General features: G+C 41.4%; 1 protein-coding gene across 1 annotated transcript; it reads left to right on the forward strand.

Moving 5' to 3' along the window:
- Positions 1–14,462: 14,462 nt before the first annotated feature.
- SOX11 (SRY-box transcription factor 11) lies at positions 14,463–22,031 on the forward strand. Its single transcript, XM_039569798.1, has one exon. It carries the CDS (start codon positions 14,564–14,566, stop codon positions 15,773–15,775), a length of 1,212 nt encoding a protein of 403 aa, XP_039425732.1. The 5' UTR covers positions 14,463–14,563; the 3' UTR covers positions 15,776–22,031.
- Positions 22,032–25,450: the final 3,419 nt, after the last annotated feature.

Genomic DNA, 25,450 nt, shown 5'->3' on the forward strand with positions numbered 1-25,450 from the left:
GGAGTAGACCACAAACTGCAGCTTTTTCTCTTTTTTTTGGTGGGAGTTTTGATAGCTTCAATTTCATAAGCAAAAAGGTACAGATCCTATCAAATATTTATTCCTGCTCCTTGTAAGTGCTCTTCATCTTCTAAGAAGACAACTTTCAAGAGAAGAGTATTTGGTCCAATGATCATGAATTTTGTATCAAAGTTATTAGTTCACAGCTTTAATGCTCAAACAGTTGTTCTTAGTGCTCTCAGCTAATTGGAGAAATATTTTCCATTTAATTTACAAAACTTGTGATTTCTATGACAGCATCAGAAATATTCTTTTGAGAAACAGGGCTCTTTCCCAGCATCAGAGGTAAGGGAAACCCTATAGTCCAGCAGCTAGAGAAGCAATTTTAGGCTGGATAACATTCTCACTATCTGGCAGTTTTCTGTGTGCTTTGCAACGGGGAACTCCTAAAAAAAAGTGTATGCCCATATGTACTCAACAGGCAAATAGGAAACAAGTTGAGGAAAAAAAAGAAGGAAATTCAGACTAATGGTCATAACTCCCTCTCCTTTAAGTGGAGCAAAGTTACTACGAGCGCAGATGAACATTACTGCAGTACTGCAAAGGAGCTAATGCAAGTGTGCCAGACGATGCCGTCACCCTGTACCATCTCGTGACTCAAGCCAGGTGGGAATGTGGATTACGAAGGTGCTTGGCTTGACATGCTGATAATGGGAAGCTCAGTCTGAACCAAACACATCCTCCTGGCTTTGTTAGGTTGGTATCTCTGGGGACGCTGGAGGAGCCTGGGCCTGAGTGACACCTGGAGCTCCAAGTGATTTGGCAATCTGCATGTACCCTGTGATAGCCTGAATTTGGTCACTTGGCTGGCAGAGTGATTGTTATTGCAAAAAAGTGCAGCATTAAAAAAAGGCTGTGAAAATAGATGACTATTGATTTGGTAAAGGCAAGTGAGCATATTGGTGAAATACATACTCTAGTATGCATACTTTTGTGATAACAGTTGTATTTATCCCTTAGACATTTATGACTTCTTTAGAAATTTTATTGTTGTATAAATTTGTACTTAGGCACCTTATAAAAGTATAGTTGTGACAGCATAATAATCCATAAAGAAAACACAGTTTTAAGAACTGGACTAAAGATTTTGTGGTTTGCCATCTTAATGCAGTGCCACTCAAAAATACCAAAACCAGATTTTGAGACCTTGAACAGCCTTTCATGGTATGCAGCCAGACCTTCTTCCTTCCTAAAAGCACTCATCAAAAATGGATCATTAGTTTGATATCAGGTGAATCCAGCTGCTTCCTCTCCACATACGCATTCAGAGAATATGAAAGTCTTTCTAAAACATTGCCAGCAGAAAATGCACTAGCAAATTCAAAGCTTTCCAGTACACAGAGTTTTAGGTCTTTAATTTTTTCCCTCAAAATGCCACAAGAGATAATGTATTAATCATTTGTCAAATTACTATTTCCAAATCCAAGCTGTTTATTTTGTTTTAATTATTTAGTTCCATGAGGACAGAAAAAGTCTTTTATCAATTTCTAATATATTACCTACCTATTTCAGAAAAAAAAGCAGATCAGGCCAAATGTTCAGCAAGTTAGAGGAAAAACATTCACTTTCAAGCTGTTTACAATGTGAAGTTCAAACATGCAAAAATATTTTAGGGTAAAAATATTGTCATTCACTTACCTCTAATAAATAGAGCTGGCAGACTGCTGTAACAAGACGGTTGCACATAATTTTGAATATTAAATTAATACAATACAATTGTAAATTGGGATGGTAGCTGTGATGAATAATTGCGAATATTTGGCACTAACACAATTAGTATTAAAAGGATCTGTGGCTTCAAAAATTTACTACTGTAGTTCTAATTTGTAGGCAGAATCTGTAATGAAATAGTAATAACCTGAACTGAAAATCCACAACAGTCTTCATACTTAATCAAATAATGCTGCACTAATTAAGTTTGCCACAAAAAGCTAATTCCTTGGAAAAGCTGTATAATTTTTGTTTAAAAAGCATTATGAAGACAACTCCTTAACCTTACAGCATTTTAGTCACCACTAATTTTTGAATTGTGAGTAAAACAAATATTGGATATTTATGGGAATTCCTTATGTCTTTTCCACAGTCCTGCAAAGTGAAATTGTTGCTGGGTAGGTAAGTTCCTCTTAAGCTTATCTGAAATACAGTAATGCAAGCAAAAAAAAAGTGTTTCTAAGTTTTTAGGTATGTGTAGTTGTTGTGTTAGGATCCTTCAAAGAATTTTTTTTTCTGCTTATGCTCCACTTACAAAGGGGCAAATGATTGAATTTGCTTCACTGAATTGAACTTATACAGCTTCCTGCTGGGTTCTGGGGAGCATTTATGGAACACCACCTGGAGGGCAGCTGCTCTTTTCTCCTAGGCCTGAATATCATTAAATTTCAGCAGCAACATGACACACTGCAGAAAATTTTGTTTTAAGACTGCACTATTCTGTGCTGTTGTTGTCAAGAGCAAAGAGAAGTGGGGGCAGGGGGAATTTCTGGAAAGCAAGAGTGATAGATTTCATTCCTTGTCAGCAAGTGCCAACAACCAGGAAAAGCAGAAGGACTGAAGTATAAAAGGGAGTTTTTTGGGTTTTTTTTTTGACGGTGGGTGAAAAAATAGTGACCTGGAAGAAATGTATTTCAAAACAGTGCATTGTCTTTTTGTAAACATAGGTAATTACGGCCCTTGCTGAAGCATTCACAAATTTAACTTCATATTTGAGCAGCAGAGTATCTTCACTTAAAAGAGAAGAGCAATTGCTAGCCTTATCTTGCACATGTGGGTGACACTGCAGCTGCCCTAAGAACTCATTTTCTTGTAGCTATTTGCTTAAGCATTTCACTACCAGATTAAGCTGAAGACAAGATTGCAGTGAAATGCTGTGAAGCACTGCATAATGCCTGTGCCTTCGAAGGGACCAAGTAACTGTGGCTCAGACCCTCGATGGGTTTCACACGTTTTGAACAAGGTTTTTTCATTACAGTTAAGAAACCTTTTGTACGAAGAGGAGAGGTAAGATGGAACCAGCTTGTGGCATCTCACATCTATTGCTGTGCTTCACGTTTTTTCCCTCTTCTAGTTTCCAGCCTTTACGTGTCAAACCCAATGTGAAGAAAGGACTGCATTCCCCTGGGAATTACAAGGTATAGTCCAGCTCTCTGTGGTTCTTACATTCCCTGGAGTCTACAGAGGTCATTTTGCCAGTGTTAGCAGGAACACTGGCACAGTGATCAGAAAGAACAATCTATAGACAGTAAATGTTACCAATGTGATTGACCTGCTCTGTGCCTTGCTATAAAATTTTGGTATTTTTCAGTGGACTATGATACTTAACTTTTATTTTTGCACATTTTGACCTTTACATTTCCTTCCTTCTTTCCATGTTGCACCTTTTCTCCTCACCCTCTTTGCCAATTACATCAGCTCCTGATTCCCCTCTTATTCCTCCTTAGTTCACCACTAAAACGTCTAATAGCAACATAAGATGGTCTCCAAAATGAGCTGGAGTGTTGTAGAATTAACCACCAATTTATATTGCTGTGCAATACAAATGATTGACAATTTCTTCTCAAAGCAAAATTCAGAAATACTGATTTTGCCAAAATCATACTGTTACTGAAAAGGTATTGCTTGCAACAGCAGTGAAAAATTACTGCTACAGATGAGAAAATCTCAATAAACTTAAAATTCACATTTCTTGTTCATTTAATTTAAAAGTTTGTTTCAAACAGAACAGTTGACAGAAATTTATATCACTTTCTTTCAAATTCAAATATCTATGCTCTCATGCAGCATTTCTAAATCAGAAGTTTGTATAGTATTCTTCACGAGCAGCATTGCAACCAGCAGTTCCAGCTTTGTCTGGGTAGTCTTTCAAAATTCACAGTGACTACATGGATTGGCTTTTCGGGAACAACAAAGGACCCCTGATCTGGACCAAAGAATCACTGTTCTAGGCAGTGCCAAACAGAGGCACCAGGTCATGGATAAATATTTTGGGTTCCTGAAAGAAATAGTGGAATGGCAACTACCTGACTTGGACTTGATGGCTTAATAGTGTAGTCAGAACCAGTTTTCCCTCATGGCCACCAGAATTGACTAATGCTAAACTTTTTTTCAGGAAGAAAAGGTATTCAAAACAACTTTAACTCTTGAGTATTAGTTGAAGAAACCAGTAAGGATCAATGTTTGTAAAGCAGCTCCCATCACTGAGATTACGCTGAGTAGGAGCTTCAGGACCAGCACTTCCAGCTGATCCAGAACCCTAGATTTAAATACAAAATTATTTTGTTTCTTGAGGAAAACAGTATTTGCCATTCTGAAAGCCAGAAGAGCCCAGGTGGGAGAGAGGCAGATTTCAAGTGGGAGGTGAGGGTGCTAAATTGTTTTCCAAAAGGAAACAAGAATCAGGCCCACATTTTCCAAGCTCAGTGCCAAGGGAAACTAGAAAGGCTTTTTCTATATTGCAAGAAAACTCATACTTAGTGAAGCCATTGAGTTTGTCTATATTTCTTCTGCCACAGCAACCTTGATGGAAATAAAAGCCTGCATACAATGAACACCAAATAATGGATTTTCAGACTAGCATTGAGATGAAAAAGATCTCTCTGGGTAAGACTGGTGTCTAGATAAAATGTAAATTCAATCTCTCTGTGAAGCACTTGTGAATAATCAGAAATGCATACAGTTACTGAAATACATTACCAGAATAACAGAGAAATTGAACAACATCACAATATTTTTTTTCTGCTGGAGAATAGAAGTAGATGGTTCTTCCAAATAATTATCTTTTTCAAGAGAAAACTGTTCACATACAAAAAAACATCATGCTTCCTTTTTACCTTTTCCATCTCACTCCTTGGGTTGACTCCAGTTTTGATCATTACCCTGTCACCAAATGGGAGCAATTGAATGGCACAAGCTGTCTTTTCAAATGTGACTCCTCAGTGTACTTATTCATGTAGTCTCAGGACTATGGTGAAGAGTCCACAGGACTCTAATGGGGAGAATTCCAGGGCTATTCCTGTCCTGCCAGGCTCATTGTGCAACTTTAGTAAAATTATCTTAGCACTAGTTCAGACCTTCCTTTCCTGCTTTGTTTTGTTTATCTGTAAATTGCCAAACGAAGAGCTTGGAGAGCACTCTGAACTTGTGTGTAGCTAGTTAGCTGCCCACTTTTTTCTCTTGAAGTTTGGGAAGTGAAGGAGAAAGGTATGCAGAAGAGGTTGAACAGACCTCTGTTAATCTTATTCACAAGAAATGTGATTCTTTACTGTGAATTTACCCTGCAAGGTGAGGCATATACTGGACTGTTTGTACCTGAATGAAGGGTTTGGGCATGTACTCAGGATTTGGGGTGAGTCTGTGCTTAATAAAGGGTTCTCTCTACACACTACTTAGCTGGCAGCACAGATATTCCCCTGGGTCACACAGCCCGCCCCTTCCAGGCAAAGCAGAGAACAGAAATCAGGAAGAGGTTTCTGGCTCCCTGTACCATCCTTTTTTGACCAGTACTGATGGTGCAGGCAGAACCCCAAAACTGCAGCTCCCTTCTATAAATTGCTGATAATAATTTCGTATGTCAGACTTCACATTGTCACGAAATGTCAACTGCTGTGCAAATAGCGAGTACAATTAATTATTAATTTCTGGCTTATTATTGACTGACCACTTTGTCAAACAAACTATATGATAACCTGTAATAAACTCTTTCTATTTGCTGCTCTGTCTTAACACTTTGTAGTACAGCAAAACTGACAAAATAAGAGCAAGTCTCATCTGACTTACAAAGATCATTAGTAACCATGTCTTGTATGCAAGAACTGGATTCGGGCCATGCTGACACAAGACAATCAGTTTTCTATACTTGCAGGATGCTGTAATGAAATGCCTGATTTGATGAAGTTAGAGGCGCTATGATATTTTCATCATTGTGTAATAAAGCATCAGGAAACCTTCAAGCCTCTAATGTTATTGAATATCTTGGTGGTGTTGATATTAACAGTGCACAGTTTGCAATGTAAGGGAAGGAGGAGGGAGGAGGATGGACAGTTTTGGCTTTTGGTTTAAGGTGAACAATCTTCCCCAAATTAATTTGATCTCCATCCTTAAGTGATTGGTACATCCAGGGTTTTGCATGTAACTGGAATCTCCTAGCATATCCATAAATAAGAAATAGTGGATAGAATAAGTGAATGTTTCTCATTTTTACTACAAAGAAAAGGCTATTAGGGAGAAGAGTATGCTTGGGTTTCTTCTGGTTTTGGTGAATATTTAGTAATATTCTTTTAGGAACTGAAAGAACACAAAGTGATTTTCATAGTAATTAGTAATGTGCTTTTATATGCATATACACTTCTCATAGGTTAATAACCAAATTTATAACAAATTAATAAAAATAGAAAATTAAACCCAGTATTAACTGCCCAGTCACACTCAGCATATTTAATTCATTCCTGTGAATTCAGTGTGGTTTTGTGTAGAAATAAAATAAGCAGCATTTCTATGTGCATTCATTGTTTAGCTACTGTACAATTTCTTTTGACTGCTGATATTATTTATAACTAGGAGGTTTGTTTGTTTGTTTTCCATTTGGAAAAAAAAATAGGCAATGAAATATTTGTTAAATTTATTTCTTTTTTAAACAATGGTAATAGAAAGATTTACATGGACATAACAAAACAAGGACATAAAGAGCTTTATAAAGAACTTCATATAACCTTTTTTTCTCCAAATTTATACAACCAATAGGAATATTATGTGGTTTGCTTCTTTGTTCAGTAATGAAGCTCTAATTTCCACTTCCACTGTACAGCTGTTGTACTTCTCTCACTTGGATTTTGCCTGTACAAGCCCGAGCTCAGGATTACCAGCAAGAACAGTCTGGAGGGAGAAGTCAGGGCAGCCCAAAAAGCCCACATCCCAGCTTCTCCAAGCCAAGCTCTGCCAAAGCTAGGCAGAAGTAGATCAGATGGGAATACAGGGCACCTGCAGGATGTGCTGACTCCTTGCTCCAAGTGGCTCCTGCCTATGCTATGAAGCTTCACAGCTACATGGGAAGGAGGTTACGTCGTGCAGGCAGCACACACCCCCGAGCTCACCGGCTGGGACTCCAGACACACATCCAGCACACACGGGACTTTCACACCACACACGTGGGAGAGCACAGCTCAAACAAACCTCTGAGCTGGTCCCTGCTGGGGGACTCCACACTGATCTGAAAGGACAGGTCACATTATGGCAATGCCCTTGGGTATACTCAATTTTCTGATTAGGAAATGGCATGGGACTTCGGTGGCATTTAGGGCAAGGCCCTTCTAAGCAAAACTCCTGCAGATTTTTGCAGAATCCTGCTCATTGTGTGACTCCTGCAAATTAAAATCTCTCAGGCGTATGCCTCAGTAGATTTTTACTTATTTTATAATGGTGTATCTAAAGGGCAGTAATCAGCAGATCTGAATCCAGTGAGACTTGCTAAGTGTCTTTCCTGCAGGTCATTTTGCTGGCTCCTTCCTGATAGCGGACCCAAAGAAAACACCCTGTGTCCATTTTATAGGTTCCAAGGTTATTTGGCTGTCAGTGAGGGCTGTGCCAGCTGCAGCCCTCCACTGCTCTTTAGGAGGAAGGAAAAGGTAAATGATAAATCTCTGTGTCCATGTCTATTCAACTGTGCACATGCTTTATATCTCTAATGGGTATATTGGTATGACGCCTAATAAATACATTGTTACACATTTTTGTCACATCCTTGCTAAATTTCCACATTCTAAAGAGCCGGAGGGACTAGAAGGACCTCCTTCCCCCTCCCACCCAAAATAGCAAGCAAATCCAATGCAATAAGTATGATTATCATTCTAGACTTCATAACAAGAAGCTTTAAGCATATTGCATAAATTAAGTACATAATGTAATAAATCCTATATGAGTTGTAAATAGTCTGCAACTAAGCAGGTTAACTGGCACACAAGTGTGAAATATTACACAGTGAAACCTGTGTGCCCTAAGAGACTACCCTAGGGTACTGACAAATACTTTACAACATCAAATTACCCATATTAAGCAAACTGGCTCTGCAATTTAGCCAGAAAGGGCCTATAATTGGTTCAGGGTACAACACTTTTTCCTAAGAGACCCGCTAAAACACTGTGGATTTCAATGTCTATAGGCCAGCAATAGAAATGTATAGCATTATGAATAAACTGTCACTTTGAATTGTTTTGATCTTTGTGGAAGATTTCATATCAATCAAAATAAAACATGTTAAAAATAAGTGTTTTCCATTTAATTTCATGTAACTGGTGGCTGAATAATTAAGATAAAATTGTTTTAAATTCATACATTAAATTTACTTGCATCAATTTTTCAGCAGAAACAAGTAAACATTTCCATTTAAACAAGCCTAGAAACAGTAATTTCTGATATCAAATAACTGCAATATAATCTCTTATGGGATTCCCTCCACGTTTTTTCAAGTATGATTTTCAGACACTTTTAATAAGAGACACATCTCTTCTAAATTGTTCTTCTGCCCGAAAGTGATCTGGTAAAAATGGCACGGGGGGCTTTGGATTCATTATCACACAGATTTTTCTACCCAATGAGCTCAGTTTGCAAGTAAATTTCTAACTGCCAGCTGCACAAACTCAGCCTGAGTCCTGGATCCCTTCCATCTCATGCATCACCACCAGTAATAAATGTCCTGTATGCCAGAATATGCCCTCCACAGCATCTGTGCAATCCCAGTGCCATCCGTGAATTTGCACAGGTGTTACTGGGGGTAGACGCTCAAATCAATAGGGTTACACACAAGTGGCTGAGGAAATTATCTCCCAAACAAAACTACCAGTATTACAATGATCTGTGGGATGGAAGGGACCCTGCCTGATTCACAGAGCTGGGTTTTAATCTCACAAAAAGTGTTTTGTCTTGCAAACAAAAATCTGAGAGGGCCGCAATGCACGTGGAACATCCAAACACTATTTTCATGCTGTTTCTTAGAGCATAAAATGGTTTCAAATGTACATGTTACTCAAAGTAAGATGCACTTTGCAATCAGGATATTATGAAAAATCAGTAAGTGATGTATCTAGGTGTGCTAAAACATCTTGTTGTGCAAGATCAGTATGTCAGGGCTGAGAGGAAATGGCCCATCCATATTGTCCCAGTGAGACAGCACTGTCCTCCAACAATGCCTTAGGGGAGGGTGTTGGAGCAACAACATACTCCAGGACACCAGACTTCGATTCACCACATAGGTGCAAGAATAGGATTACTTTCTGCTCCAATTTTAAGTCCTGGATTATTTCAACCCATGCACACAATCACAGTCTCTAGATGTCTTTGCTGATCACATGTTTACTAACAGTAAGCAATGTTTCTAGGACTACCTACAGGCAGCAGGCAGTTCAAAATCAGTGCTTCTGTCACAGCTCTGTTGTGTGGCCAGGAGTAGAGCTGGGCATTGAACAATGAGTAAGTGGAACACTTAGCTCTGGCAGGACGTGACTTAGGAGGAGCTGCTCCTGCTCCCACTAACAGCTTCTCTGGGCTCCAGCTGGACCCCTCCAGCAGCAGAGGGCCACACTACTGGGGAAGATGCCACACTTGGTGCTGAGAAGCCAGAAAACCTCCCTCAGACTGCCCTCACCAGAGCAGTATCTGATGCACGTACTTTTGACAAAATAAAGATTTTTTGCAAACAAAATCAAGGTGAAATACATCTGGATACCTTTGTCTGCATTTAGTTTCAAACTGGATGTAAATTTTTTCTAGATTTTGATTAAACTAGTTTGTCCTCTCAAATGATTACTCTTTTTCAGTTAAATGAGTCCACTTCACCTCTTTATCTGAAGTTCAGTTGTTACACCTGTCAGTTCTGGGCACTTTCATTTTCAACACAAAGACTTTGTGTAAACCCGCTTTACACAATCCAAGAGCATGGATACCATGCTGAAAAGGGAGGAGAAGATACCATTTTCCTAGCAATGACAAGGAAGTTGGCTTTTTCATGTGAATTAGCATCTTAAGATAAAAACACTAACGAAAGGAAGATTTACCAAATCTTAAAAAGCACAGCCTGTGAGCCTTTTCACTTTTTTACCCTGTGTTAGCTAACATGAAGTAAGACCACAGCTTATTTTTTTTCCCTCATGAATGCGAGACACAAGCAATTTATGTTTATTCCAGAGAAGATCTCTAGGAAATGTGTCTGTGAACTAACCTTGGGTGTGACCCCTCCGTTCAGAATTCATAATATGTTTTCTATTAAGACAAAACCCTCTTGACACTGTAATTCTTTCTGCCATTCTGAATCCACAGCTTGTGACTGAAACCACTTCCCACACCTTGCAGAAGGTGCGTAACTCCAGCTTTCCCACACGTTCTCCAGGCAAAGTCATTTTGGGCTCTCCAGGCAAAAATCTGCTGCACAATTCAGAACAAGCAAGAAATAAATAGCCAAAAGAACACTGCACTCATAGTACTATTTATCGTCAGAGTTAGCACAGTAAAAATCTTGGCTTTCGGTTTACTCAAATTTAACACAGAGAGCAGGCACAGTAAGGAGATGAAATATCCTGCATTTTTTCTGAAACACTATTTCTTGAACAACAAACTTTTTTTTGTTCATATTTAATTCCTCTTTGGTAGTCAAAATCTTGTAAGGACTGCATAAGGTCAGTCTCTTAACGCATCACTTCACCTTTCTAAGCGCTGATGGGGGTAGATGTGGGCACATTGGGCCACACGCAAAGGGCCTATATTCCTGCATGAAGCATTTCCTGCTGGCTTCAGGCCTTTGGAGGCACCTCACCAGCTTCTTGCCTAAGAAACCTCAGTGCTTCCACCACCATTCTCATGCCACACAGCACTCAGAATAACACATCCCCCGAGCTAGAGTACCTGGAAATCCAGTGTAGATGCAGGTGCACAAAACCAGACTCCATCCAAGGAGGAAAGCATTAAGCTCTGTAGTGAATCCTGTTTTACCTGGTTTTTTCCCCACTTTCTGGGGTAGCCCAGCCTCCTGTTGACCTAGATAATGGGAAAATGATTATTCATTTGAATTTCAAAAAAACGAGTAGTAGGCTGTTAGCTCTAACTGCTTCACTCTAGTAGGAATATACATGCACACATACAATTATTGAACTGCTTTTAGAACATAAAATTATTTAACAGTAATATCTACTTATTCATGCACATGTTTTAATCCGATTTCTAAAATCCTAGAGATTTTTTTTTTGCTTTATAGAGTGTGGCTATAATTTGTCAGTCTGTTTTCAGCTTCATTATCTTCCTAGTGCTACCCTTGAAATACAACAAAAAACAACCAAAACATAACATGAACAAGCATGAGAAAACAGTAATGCTGTTTATAATTAAAAGATCACTTTTGAGGAAAAATTGAAATGCTGCTAAGACACTCAGAAAATGAGATATAACACAAAAATAGAAAAATGGGATGTATGAAAATTATGTGATGCCCACAGTATTAATACACAGCCTCACAGGGACACACATGAAGGAGCAGAAATATCCCAGAAGTCTGGTGTAAGGACAGTGGCTTCAAATTACACCAAAGCTTTATTAAAAATGATCTCTCCTGATCTTAATGTGTTAAATGTCAGATTCTGTCACCCAGGTGTATGGAGTCCCAGTCTTATCAATATTGATTATATGGCTTCCATTGCAGTTGAATGAAAATTTTCCAAAATAGTTCATGGCTTTTCTAAAATGATTTGAAAAAAATAGCAGTACTTTGTTAAAATTCATTGATTTGATTCATTTCACAGGAAATAAAGATTTAATTTTTATTTGATCAGCTTGAATTTTATGCAATTATATGACATAATCAAATCTCCCATAAATGCCAGCAACAAATTAAAACATTTTGACACTTTTCACTTTGCAAAATTACACCATTATTTCTATCTGGATTCAAAATGCATGTAAAAACCTGAATAGTGGTACTTACAGAAAAATACTAAAAAATAGGGTTAGGTGAGACATTGGTATTCTGCTGTCATCCTAGTAAGGTCCCAGCAGCATCAAAGCTGCCTTCCCTGAAGGCACTCAAGGACCTACACACTCCCGAGACCCCTGTCCACATCATCATTACAAGAAACATACTCTCAATTTTTATGAAGCCCTGGTCACACAGAAGGCTCTACAGTGTGCCCAGTCTGAGCAAATCCTCACCCAGATGGAGCACGAAGTACCAAACTCAGAGTCCTCTTGCAAGGAATGCCCTGTCCTGCCAACAGCCATCCCCGGAGAGACCACAGCTGACCACAGCTGCGACAAGAACTCAGGCACTCCCTCCCAGAGGTACTGCACCCTCTCCTCATGTGGTTTCTCTAAATTTTAACATTTTATGACAAGTTGAGAACCCTGCCAGTCAAATTTTCCATTTTATCTCCTGTGTCTTAAAGGATAGACTTTATTATGGAGCTAGATTGTACCACGAAGTGCAGTCACAGGGAGAGAGAGGTGGCAACAAGCCTCAGAGCAGAAATCATGGCTGGGGGCAGTCACGGAGAGGCAGAGCAGTGTTTTTCAAAATCCATCTTTACAATGAAGTAACTGAACCTTCTTCAGCTATGCCCTTTTCCTTCCCTCGACTCTGTACACCCAGCTGGGGTCGGGCAAGGAAAGTGACATAACACTATGTATCTGCCTGAAATGTATCCTTCAAACTCCACCTGACTCCTGACAAGTGCAGCTGAGACCCGGTAGCCCTAACCTATCCACACGGCTAAAAGAGGTGTGTGACATTTTTGGAGGGCTTTTTTTGTTTTTGTTCCTGTAACAGCACTAGCCACTCTGCAGCCCGATGATATCAGAGTCACATCATCCAAACACAGTAATTTTGCTGTAGTCTGAAGAAAATGAACTGCCGGGATAATTAGAGGATGATGTACCAGGGGACCTGCTGCCCCATTAGCACCAGTTCATAGGATGTGCTCTGGCAGAGGAGAGGCTGTGCCAGGGTTCATTCCTCTCACTGCCATTATGTCTGTATCCAGCCAGCAACCATCACAAAACTTATTAAACTTTTCTTTTTCTAAAAACTGCAAACGGTAGCGGGAAAACCACAAAGGAACCCACAAAACAGTATGTGAATTCACTTCACATACACTTTGCAATTAAAATGACCATAGGTGCATAGCACACTGTCACGCTTGGATTTCAGACGTTCTGCGATAAAAACAAACACGGGATTATCCGAATAGGCAGATCCGCTACGGCGTCCTGAATAACCTGATGCTTCCGGGAAAACAAACACACAAACAAACAGAAAATCACCACTGTTTGATGCTTTCTGCATATTTTCACTCTATACTTTGGGGAAGGCGCCTTTATCCTCTGCCTACACCACGCGGTAAAAGCCTCCAGGTGGGCGCGACGATTCTCACGTCCCTCCTGTAGACAGCCCGGGCCTTCCCGGGGGACAAGGGGAGCTCCCCCACGCCGGGCACCGCCGACCAGCAGGCCGGGGCCGCCGAGGCACCGTCCGTATCCGCAGGGAACCCGGAGCGCGCCAGTCTCTACCCTGCGTCTTCTCAGCCCCGTTCTCTACCGACTGGACACCGAAACAAGCCCTGGGAGGACAGGGAGCCGAAGCGCCGGGAGCGCTCCTCTGGGGGTTCAGGGGCCCAGCCCCGCCGCGCAGGAGAAGGAGGCCACGTGCGGACCGCGGAGAACGCTGAGCCCCGCCGAGCACCGCCCGGGCCCCCGAGGCGGGGCGGGCCCGGTCCCGCTGCGCCGCCAGAGGGGCCGTGGCCACGCCGCTGCGGCGGCCGCGGAGCGCCAGCGCCCCCTGCTGCCCGCCCCGAGCCACGCGGGGCTCCGCGGCCTCCGGAGGAAGCGGAACAGGGGAGAGCCGCCGCCCCGCACCGCACCGCAGCGCTGAGCGCCCGGCGGCGGGGGCCAGCAGGCGAAGCCCCCCGCAGCGGTACTGTCAACCCCCGGGCGGAGGGGAGGGGAGGGCAGGGCAGGGGAGGGGAGGGGAGGGCCGGGCCGGGCCGGGCCGGGCGCGCCGGGAGCCAGGGAGCGCCGGCGGCGCCTCCTCCGCGGCCGCCCCCCGCGCGGGGGTGTGTCAGCGCGCCGCGGGGTGGGCGTGGCGGCGGGCGGTGCCGAGCGGCGCCATTGGCCGGCGGCGGGAGTGATGTCACCCATATGAGGCGCTGATAACGCGCGGCGCGCGGAGCCGGGAGTTTCGCAGAACGGGCAGCGCGCGCAGGGCGGGCGGCGGCGCGAGGCCGGGGCACGGGCACAGCGCGCGCCCGGCGCAGCAGCCCAGCCCAGCCGCGCCCGACCCGGCCCGGCCCCAGCGCCGGCGCTGCGGTGCGGGCGGCACAGCCACAGCGCCCGCCCGGCCCCGCGGGCTCCGCCTCGCAGCGCGGCGCAGAGAGGAGCTCGGCGCGGCTCGCAGCAGGGGCAAGGTGCGGCGGTGGGAGGGGGCGGCGGCGGAGCGGCTTTGTTGGCTTGGAGGGGAGCGGCGCCTCGGCGAGAGCCCACCATGGTGCAGCAGGCGGAGAGTACGGAGGCGGAGAGCAACCTGCCCCGGGAAGCGATGGACACTGAAGAGGGCGAGTTCATGGCTTGCAGCCCCGTCGCTTTGGACGAGAGCGACCCGGACTGGTGCAAAACGGCATCGGGGCACATAAAGAGACCGATGAACGCGTTCATGGTGTGGTCCAAGATCGAGCGGAGAAAAATCATGGAGCAGTCCCCGGACATGCACAACGCGGAGATCTCCAAGCGCCTGGGCAAGCGGTGGAAAATGCTGAAGGACAGCGAGAAGATCCCTTTCATTCGGGAGGCGGAGAGACTGCGGCTCAAGCACATGGCTGATTACCCCGACTACAAGTACCGTCCCAGGAAAAAGCCCAAAATGGACCCGTCGGCCAAGCCCAACGCTAGCCAAAGTCCCGAGAAAAACGCTCCCGCCAGCAGCGGCGGCAGCAAGAGCGCCAAGAGCTCCAGCAAGAAGTGCAGCAAGCTGAAAGCCTCCTCCGGCTCCTCGCCCCCCAAGCCGGGAGCCAAAACCGCCCACCACGGGGACTACGCGGGAGACGAGTACGTCTTCGGCACCCTGAAAGTGAGCAGCAAGACGGTCAAGTGTGTCTTCATGGACGAGGAGGAGGATGAGGAGGAGGACGAGGACGAGCTGCAGCTGCGGATCAAGCAGGAGGCGGAGGACGAGGACGAGGATGAGGAGCCGGGGCCACAGCAGCTGCGGCGGTACAACGTGGCCAAAGTGCCGGCCAGCCCCACCTTGAGCTCCTCGGCGGAGTCCACCGAGGGGGCCAGCCTGTACGAGGAGGTGCGGAGCGGCGCCGCGGCGGCGGGCGGCGGCAGCAGACTCTACTACAGCTTCAAGAACATCACCAAGCAGGGCCCGCCGCCGCCGCAGCAGCCGCCCGGCCTCTCCCCGGCGTCCTCCCGGTCCATCTCCACCTCGTCGGCCGGTAGCGAGGAGGCGGACGACCTGCTCTTCGACCTCAGTCTCAACTTCTCTCAGCACGGCCACGCCGCCGCCGAGCTGGGGGCGGGCGCCGCCGCCGGCAACCTCTCCCTCTCGCTGGTGGACAAGGACCTGGACTCCTTCAGCGAGGGCAGCCTCGGCTCCCACTTCGAATTCCCCGACTACTGTACCCCGGAGCTGAGCGAGATGATCGCGGGCGACTGGCTGGAAGCGAACTTCTCCGACCTGGTGTTCACGTACTGAGCGGGGGCGGCGGCCAGAGCGGGCGGCGAGAGCGGCGGAGCTGGAGCGGCGCGACGCCGGCGATGATGATGATGATCGTGATAATGATTAAAAAAAAAAAGTCTTGTTTTCTTTAAAAAAAAAAAAAAATCTCGAAGTTAGTTCCGAGCCCGGGAGTTGTGATTTTATTTTTTTTATTACTTTTGTGTTTTTTTAATTTTTATTACGTTTGGTGATCACAACAACAACAGCAAAGGCAAATGGGACTGGGGGAAAAATGATACAGAAGGCGCTGTTTGAAGCTTGTCGGTCTCTGATTGAAGTCTGGAAGATGGTCTGCAAAGAAGTCTTTTGGCAGCACAACTGTTACTCAAGGGGGTTTGTGGATTTTTATTTTTTTTTTTCCCGTGAGAGATCTTAACGAACTGTTCTTATTTTTTTTTTTCTTTTTTTTCCGAAAGGGACCATTCAACTTTTTTTGGAGGGAGAAAACTGATGTCTTCTATGCATCCGATTCTTAACAAAGCTGCAGGGAGCTTGAAAAAATGCAGACTGTACAAACGCTTACAAATAACTGAACTGACTTAAGATCAGAGTTTACTTTTCAGATCAAATTGTTTATGGTTTTACAAATGTGATTTCTACTTGCCAACTTTTTTTTTTTTTGTAACTTGTTCCCTTATACCTCCTTGATTGAATACCAGACAGCCTAGACCTCAGTACAAAAAGGTATTGAAACATTTTTGATACATAACAGACCTCAGTCTTTTTTAAAAATTAATATATTTTCAGGCGTATTTTTGTACAGTGAAAAGGGAACATTCTTGCTGTGTTTTTTCAGTAAGACTTTTCAGGCACTTCTTCCCTTTTATTTTCTTTGTTTTTCTCTGTTTTTAGCATGCAAGTTTGTTGGTACGTTACGTCCTGGTTTTAAAAGGATTAAAATTTTAAAAAATAATCCTTGCATCTAAAGGCCTTGTGGTTTAAAAAAAAAAGAAACAAACACTTTTTTTGTACAGCTATAGTTCAGATTTGTTCAATATTTGTAGGTAAAGATTTATTGAAAATGGTGATATAGACCTCAGAGCTGTTATCTTAGTTTAAAAGATTGTATATGTACTGTACTATAGTAGGACTTTATGTATCTCATACGCTGTGATATGTGGATGGGGCCCCAGATGGAAGGTATGAAACTGGATTCTCGATTTTAGCAAAAAAAAAAAAAAAAAAAGAAAAAAGGCACATAGTTTAAAAAGTTTCTCATGTTGTGCAATATAATCTAAAGTACAGACCATCTGCATATTTTGTAGCAAATGATGGCAAAAGCAGACTTGTGCACTGTCAACATCATAGCCTGGTTTTTTTTTTTTTTTTTTTTAATGCTGAAAGTCTGTATCTTTACAATTTTAATAAATCAGCTGGAACTGATAGAAACTCGTATCGCAATTAGTGTCTGTAGCAGTAACGCTGGAGATGCCGTGTTGTCACCCCTCTCCCGCGGAGGCGCGGTAGCTGTAGGATGTTGTGCATGATCAGAGCTAGGGGGGAAGGAGAGTCAGGACTGCTTCTTTTTCTTTCCTCCTCTCGTCGCCTTTTTCCCACCGGCTTTGCTCCGCGGGGCCGGGGTTTGCTTGCTGCGGGCTGTCCCGGGCAGTGGCAGGCTGGCTCGCCCCGGGTATTTTCGGCTCTGCCGCCTTCCCCCCGCCCGCCGGCGGGGAAAGAGCCCCGCTCCCGGGGGCGGCCCCGCGGGCCCCCCGCAGCCGCTTTCCAGGGCGGGGGGCTCCGGGCCGGGGGCGCGGCGGGGCCGGGTGCCCGTTCTCACCGCCGCCGGGAAGGCGACTCTCCCCCTCTGCATGCCCCCGGTCTTCTCCCCGCTGGGCTTTTTCCTCCCCCTCTCCCGTTTTTGATGAATAGCCTGGGCCAGACTCGAGGTGGAGATGCTGAGGGTAGCGGTGCTGCATCTCCTCCTCTCCGGGCAGCGCTCGGCCCGCCGGGGTGGCCCCGGCCCCTCCGGAGAGCCGCCCGCCGCTCCCGGCAGGCAGGACAGGGCAGGGGACGGGGGGTACGAGCTTCGGCTGTAGGTGAGCAGACTTTGTCAGTGTGCTTTTTATATATATATTTTTTTGGGGACTTTAGGAGCCATCGGATTTCAGTTGCGTGCTCTGAAATAGCTGCTGATGGCAATAGACAGACTCACAAGGTGGAAGTTTGTTTCTCAAGAAGTTTACTTTTTTGTCTGATAGGCATTGGTAAATTATTACTACTTTTTTTTTTATCCGCTAATTAATGATCCAGCTGTTTACAGGGACAATTCACTGTGCTGGTATTTTGGTGGCAACCACTGCTACAGGCTTTCAGACTTGCTGAAATGAAAATCCTGCATACGCATTTGTAAGGCATAATAAAACATAACATTAAAACCTGCATGCATGTTATGTTTAATCAAAGACAACTCTTAGGCATTTAAGTGGTGAGATATCTTACTTTAGGTTAGTTAAACTGGTAGTAAAATGATTAATATAATCTGATCTCTTTCTAATAATAATAATAAAACACTCATGATTCTAAATAAAAGTTGTTTGGCCTAAATCTTTGCTATCAGAAAAGAGATATAGCATATCTGGGAACTCAAATTTATGTCTTGCATTGTGATAATTCTTTATGAGAAACTGTGTTTTAAAACAAACTTAATTACAGTATACAAGATATCCTTGGCAATGGATAGCCCTCAATAAAACAGAGTTTCTTGAATTTTCAGTTTTTGGTCTCAAATGATTAGTGTGTTCTCCATGTAATAACTTAGAAATCAGACTGAAAACAAATGACATTTATCTCTTCTAAGGCAAAAGACTGAAAGAAAATAGATACACTGAAGTGCTCTAGCCTAGCCATTCACTATCCTGCTATCAAAAGTCCCGTTTTGGGCTAGGGTGATGGAGTAAGTTGATCAGGTTCTAAGTCTTAAAACTGAGCCAAAATTCTCTTAGTAATTCTTCAAGCTATCATGAGGGTAGGGTGACTTGTTCTTTCAGTCCCTTTCTTCTGATATGCATCCTTGTTTATTAAAGTGATAATAGGCAGTGTCATTAAACATTTGTGCTTTGCAGATGTTCAATGAGTTATGAATGATTATGGTCAAATACAGGCTGCATTTAGTTTGCATTGTAATAAGGTCTGTGTCTCAGCCTACAAAAATTTTGACTGCATATATTTTTGGAAGCTGTTTTTAAAATTACCATTTAAAATATTAGTCAAGGATAACTGATTTAAATGATCCAATTAAAGAGCAGTCAGGCATATTTTAAAAGAGCAACAGGTCTACTTTAGTCAAAGAATATAATACCCACTCAGAAGTATATCTTTTCTTTCTTCTAAATGGGAATTATACTGTACTATATCAGAGGAATATTTTGAGTATATGGTGCAGGGAAACAATTTTTTTTGCCAAACACTTGCGTTGCTTTTATTTTAGAGTTTATTATTGCATATTGTTCAAGGAAAAATTAGGTAGTGTTCTGTTTAAGCCACTGCATAGTTAGGGCTGAAGTTTGATGCTGTTGAATGCCTAAGCTCCTACTGATCTCAGTGAGAGTAAAAAACAATCTTCTACTCATGAAAAATAGCATCTGCTAAGCTATTCTTTTTTATTTTATTTTGTCATTAATAATAGTCATACCTTCTATACCTTCTGTTTCTTTTTTTTTTTTTTTTTTTTTTGTGTACATAGGAATCTTTGTTGACATGCTAGAGCAGTCCTGTTGCAGGCCTGGTATCTCCTGTGGCCTTTTTCCCCACATTCCTTGCATTTGTCTCTGTACAATACTATTCTATGTGTAATAGGACTCAGTGATAGGAGGGAGAAAAATGAGCTTTTCTATGTTGAAAGACAATTTACTTGCTAACACTGAGGATGTCAACTCAATGTAAAACCTAATCAAACATGCTGATTCTTTTCATCTTTAAAGTGAACATTTTTTGCAAACCTTTTTTGCCTTTTTGATGTTTTTACTCTGTTTTTTTCCCTTCATTTTAAAAGAACCACAATTAAGAAATATTTTCTTTTACTAAGAAAAGACTTTTACAGTCTTTTACTAATGTGGTAGAAAGGCTCATTCCAAGCGTCCTTTAAGTGCTACATGCTCTTTAGGCATTCACTGACATTCAGATGAAACTTCAAGTCTATTGAATGTGATTTGCATGCGTGCAGTATGATCCTTCACTCCTGCCTTTTTGAGGAAAGTGCAACTCTGTTGTTACACCGGGGAGAACTGGTGTGGGGTCAAAGTCAGGGCCATATAAGTTTTAGGTGTTTGATAATCAAAACAGTTCATTAATTCCATTTTACATCTTCACAATTGTTGCCTAGTAAGGCCTTAAACCTGCTCTGGTTAAAAAAAAAAAAATTCTCATTGAGTTTAATGGGAGTTTTTGCCTCAAGGGCTGCTGGCAGGATAGGTGTCTTAGTTCCTCCTAACCTTCATTTGTAAGAATGGCCAGGAAAAAATAAACAACAAAAACTTAATACAATGAGTTGCCTTACATTTCCCCTATTATACAGTTGTATTTCTTTGATTAATTTCCTTTCCCCTCACTCACATCCAAGGCTGTGATTGTTTTTGTTTTTCTTAATTTTTTTGCACACTACCTATACCAATTAACTGCCTAATTAGTTTTATCTTCTCTACATGGATGCAGTGAATTTGTAAGAGAATTTCACAAGCAAGTAGTTTTTTAGTGAGTTTAAAATAAATAGAGTTTTAAAGACCTATTTTTATATTCAATATAAAGCACAAATGTGCAGAAAATGTAGAATGACTTACAAAAAGGGAAACAAAAGTTCGTAATATTTCATGTATAAAAGTAATACCTTCTTTGGGGTGAGATTCTCTTAGAAAACCCAATACTTATGCCAGTGCAAAGATAGGAATATTTTAAAAACTCTTAGAAAAATTGTGATTGACAGCAATTTAAAAGGAATGACTTCTGTAGATACAAGGAAACCCCTAAAGCAATATGGATAAGAAGGGGTGAATGGTTTTCAATGATGAACAACAACCTGGAAGTGTGAGAATGGAGGTTTCAATCCTTATTAATTAATCAAATTTCTTCTTTTGTGGTTAGTTACATCTGGATTTTCTGTGAAGTGCAATCTTGCAGGATGAAAAAGTGCAAGGGTGCCAAAATTCTAAGACTTGTGAAAGTTCAGAAGCAGGTTTGATTTAGAATTATTGAATAGGGCTTCAGATTTTGGTAATTCACACTTCCAGTAAAATCAAGACATTGATTTACTGCTTGAAGAAATTTGATCAAGTAATAATGATTAATCCAGGAACTCCCATTGTCACAATTTGTTTTTGTTTCCATCATCCTGCTTATCTCCAAAACCAACTTGCCTCAACTCCTGGCAAAGCCAGGGAGAAGAGTTATATGCCATTGTTAGTTCATTTACAATTTGTATCTGGTTTTGCTCTTGTACATATGTTGGCGTTTTGGAGTCTTTACATAAATGCTGTGATACTTTTTTTCTTATTTCCTTTTATTTTTTGGTGGGCTGTTTTAAAATGGAGGCCTGTTTTCCAATGTGGGACTTTTGATGGTTACAACATTTCAATGATGTTGCATGATGGCCACAGGTGGGGGAAATTGAATGTTTTAGAGCAGTTTTTCAAGCATGACACTTTTAAAATATGTAATTTCAAAGACTTTTCAAGGCCACATGAAATTAGTTTTCATAGCCACTCCAGGTCTTGGGGGGAAAAGCTGAAAAGTACTTTTGTTTAGAAGTCTGAGTGATGGTGGGGGGGAAACCTTTTCTTGAGGTTTTTGCATGCCAGTGCACGGCCCATTGCTGTGAGAGAAGGAAGATGGTAAGGCTGCTTGAGGCAATGCACTGGAGGACAAAGTGTTTTCTAGCACTAGAAAAAGAAAATGCATGGCAAAGTTTTGTCTTCTAGTAGACTATATAGCATGCAGAGTTTAGTATGTGTCAAAACAGTGTATGACATTGCTGTATCAAAGTTGTAAAATTAAGCATTATTTATTGAAAACTATGTATTTTTTTTGTAAAAACCTGATCACCTAGAGGATTAATATCAGTGACTTGTGCTAGTGCTACAAACTTAACCAGCTTCTTTACTACAGTACTTGATATGCAGTGTTAATGCTCAGGGTTGAAACCAGTCCACTCCAATGTCTTTTTTTGCAAGAGTTTTTAAATAAAGGAACAACATAATGCAATTGTTCAAAAGACTCTAATAAAAATGTGTGATCAATCTTCCTATGTGGTTTTACGTGGATTTTTTTTTTTTTTCTGGTGTTGCATTTGGTAAATGCAGTTCAGCTATTACAGTGAATCCACTCCTCATTCTGTGGGCACCTAAAGCTGAAAGTTAACAGGAATGTTATATCTTTCAAAAAAACCCTTGACAGATAGTTATGGTCCAAGTAGCGTGTACTAAGTGCTGTTCTGGGCATGCCTGAGAGACACTGAAATAGAGAATAAGCCAATTAACTTCCTTCTTTTCTGGTTAAGACTCCGGATAAAACAATAAAGTATTTTATGACAAACATTTTTAACTTTACCTTAAAGCTGACCATGAAAGAATGAAATAAGATGGATTACATGCCAGCAAACCCCATTTCTCTTCTGTATCTTTTTCTACAAACAATTTACCATCTAAATGTATTTTGGCATAGAAAAAATCATTCTGTATTAAGATTCTAGTTATGAAAATGTTTTTATGAAAAACCTGTAATCCTTGAAACTATAAAAAGGTGTTTTTAATGTGTTTATGTGGTGAAATTTTGTTGTATATTAAATATTGTTTTATAGAAATGATGGAGTTATATTGTTACAAATTCAAAATTTGTAATTAATACGAGCCATCTATTGCAGAAATTAACCTTCTAGAGCTCCTGCCAGTAGACATGTTCCCAGGAAATATACAAGACACATCTCTCAATTGTATTTTCTGTCTGTACTTCTGCAAGTTTACATGGGGTTGAAAATATCAACTAATAATACCTTCCTTTCTGCTGGGGGGTTGTTGGTTACCCTTAATACCCAGGAAATAAAAGAAAAATTCTGATCAGCTTCCTCTGTAGCTGATAGAAACCTTTAGACTTGGGGAGAGTCAACTCAATAAATAAAAAGTTCCAGATTATTTCGTATGACTCTTAAGCACTGCTCTTCCCATTTTTCCTGTTCTTTCCTTATCCCAGCAGTTAGCTGAATAGCTCATTTCTCCAAAAGGCAATTTTTGGATGACAAGTGATTTCTGTTTAACTTATCGGACATATTGAGAACACTGAAAGCAATCTATATAATTTCAGGATTCTGCTGTAGTAGTATATTTTCGTGTGAATGGAGATGTGTAACTGATGTGAAATAAGGGTTTGAATGTGACATGTCATAGTAAACATAGGAAGTTTAAGCTGATCATTGTAAATCAATGAAATAAAATCTTTGCATACAGCCATCATACCACTATCCTTTCTGTACGTATCAAAAAAGTTTCAAAAAGCATTTTTAAGGTATTTTAGAAGGTATTGAAACAAGGCTCTGAGAGAATTCCACGATACTTTGTTTTTTTGTTCAGGGATTGGGGGTGGAGGTTGTTTGTTTGTTTTAATTCCTACAGAGATTTTTATTCAAGTCCTGTCATAGTTAACCAAAGACAAACTAGAAATCTTCTAGAACAGACTAAGGTCACTTCCTTGCTGTCTCAAAACTCCTGTTCCTCCTGAGTGAGAACAGTTATTACTGCTTTGGAAAGTCAAGCTTCAGTTCTATATCATGTCTTAATGCCAGAGGGAATTTGTGCATGACACATTGGAAATTTGCCCTATCTAGTGTTTGAAAGTGTTTTTGGATTGGTAAACCACAAGTTATCACATCTTAAAACTATTACTATAGAGGTATTGTGTGGCCTGGGTGTTGGCTCAGTTTCGTATGGAAGAAAGGATAGAAGCCAATATTTGGGAAGAAAAAATACTTGGCATTTCAGTTTGAATACTATAATCTCAAGTTTGAATGTTAGATCTAACCCTAGAAGAAATGTGTGAAAACATGGACTGTAGGTAACATAGAACCCCTCAGATACCTGCATGCATTTGCATCGTTACAGAATTAACACAGGCGCACGCATATGGATTTGGATTTTCATTTTCATTACAATGCTTGCTGGCTGGACCACAAAATGGCTAGAATGTAGTGTCCATTAAAATTTATAACTTTAAATCCTGAGAATTTCATGACATTTTCATCTGTTGGACTTAAAGTGTTGTCTCTGAAGTTTTGTGAGTTTTAAGACAATCTTTTTATAGCCTATTAACATTTTGATAGAATAGTAAAAAATCCCCCCAAAACCCCCACCCAAATGTATAGCAAAACCAAACAAACAAACCACCCTCAACAAGTACCTCCAGCTCTAGAAATTACAATTCCCACAACAGTCAGAGTAAAAGAATCTTAGCCCTTTCCCTTGAAATCTGACCTTACATTTATTGGCATTACTCTGATATTTGCATAAGCTAAAGCATCTATGATAGATGAAAATTTGATTTAAAGATGATGATCATCTTCAAGCAAAATTGACTCACATATATACTTTAAAACACAAGTCTTACTTTCTCAAAATATAGTGTCAACAAATACTGAAATGTACACAGGGAATGAAGCAGGGTTCATCTGCACACAAGAACAAGATAGTCCAAGAGATGCATAGCGAAAAAGAAAATCTAGATCTGAGTTATAATTTTCCTGTTAAGTTTCATATTAATATGACATTTTGGCATTTCACATGTACAACTAGGTGGGTTTTTTCTTTCTCTAAGACACCAAATATGCATAAATAAATATGCAACAAATTAATCTTGAGATTGCTTTCTCAAGTCAGTACTACAAGAACTTTGATTTTGTGTCTAACTCTTTGTAAAGTAGCTTATACTTGAGCCTAGCCTTTACTTGATGAGACTTCCTTTGTCTGCATAATCTTATTGTAATAATATTCCCTAAATCTCTTTAAAGCCTGCCTTTCGTTCACCTAATTTCATTCACCTTTTTCTTTGAGTTTTAGTGCTCATACTCTTCAGCAATCAGAAGCAAACTGCTCCTCTGACAGTAGCACTGTTTCAAGAGTACAGAAAGGGTAGAAAATCACTGAGAAGTGCCCACCCATCTTTGTCCTTGGAAACTGTGACTACTATCTTTTTTCTGGGCTATGGGCAGCCATAACTTGAAAACAGTTTTGTTTTCCTCCCCTATTTGTGGTCATTCATCAATTGTGGGTTATCAAGGCAATAGTGTTGCAAAAGATTCATTGAATTCAACTAGATTTCTGAAAACCACCTGCTTAAACTGCTAAAACTATCCATCCTTATTTTGCCTGAAGTTGACGTGAATTGTTCCACAAACAGAATTGTGGAATATTAATGTCTGTAAAGGGAAAATAACAGCAAAAATACCATCACCACCTCCCCCAGGTGATGAAATGTGTCTTGATGTAGCCATGATGACCTGAGACTTTTCCAGCCCCAAGGAAGATCTTTTTGTAAATAGACATTTTTGTTTATTTCCACTATATTAGTCAGATGTAAAACATCACATTTCCACAAATGTATTTTGCATTTGGAAGACAAGCAAAAATACATACAAAGTCAGATACAAATGGAAAATATTTACAATAATACTAAAGA

This window comes from Corvus cornix, chromosome 3 (genome assembly GCF_000738735.6).
Source record: "Corvus cornix cornix isolate S_Up_H32 chromosome 3, ASM73873v5, whole genome shotgun sequence".
Lineage (NCBI taxonomy): Eukaryota > Metazoa > Chordata > Aves > Passeriformes > Corvidae > Corvus > Corvus cornix.

Excerpts from the sequence above, each read along its gene's own strand:
- SOX11 (XM_039569798.1), top strand. The coding sequence starts at position 14,564 with ATGGTGCAGCAGGCGGAGAGTACGGAGGCGGAGAGCAACCTGCCCCGG.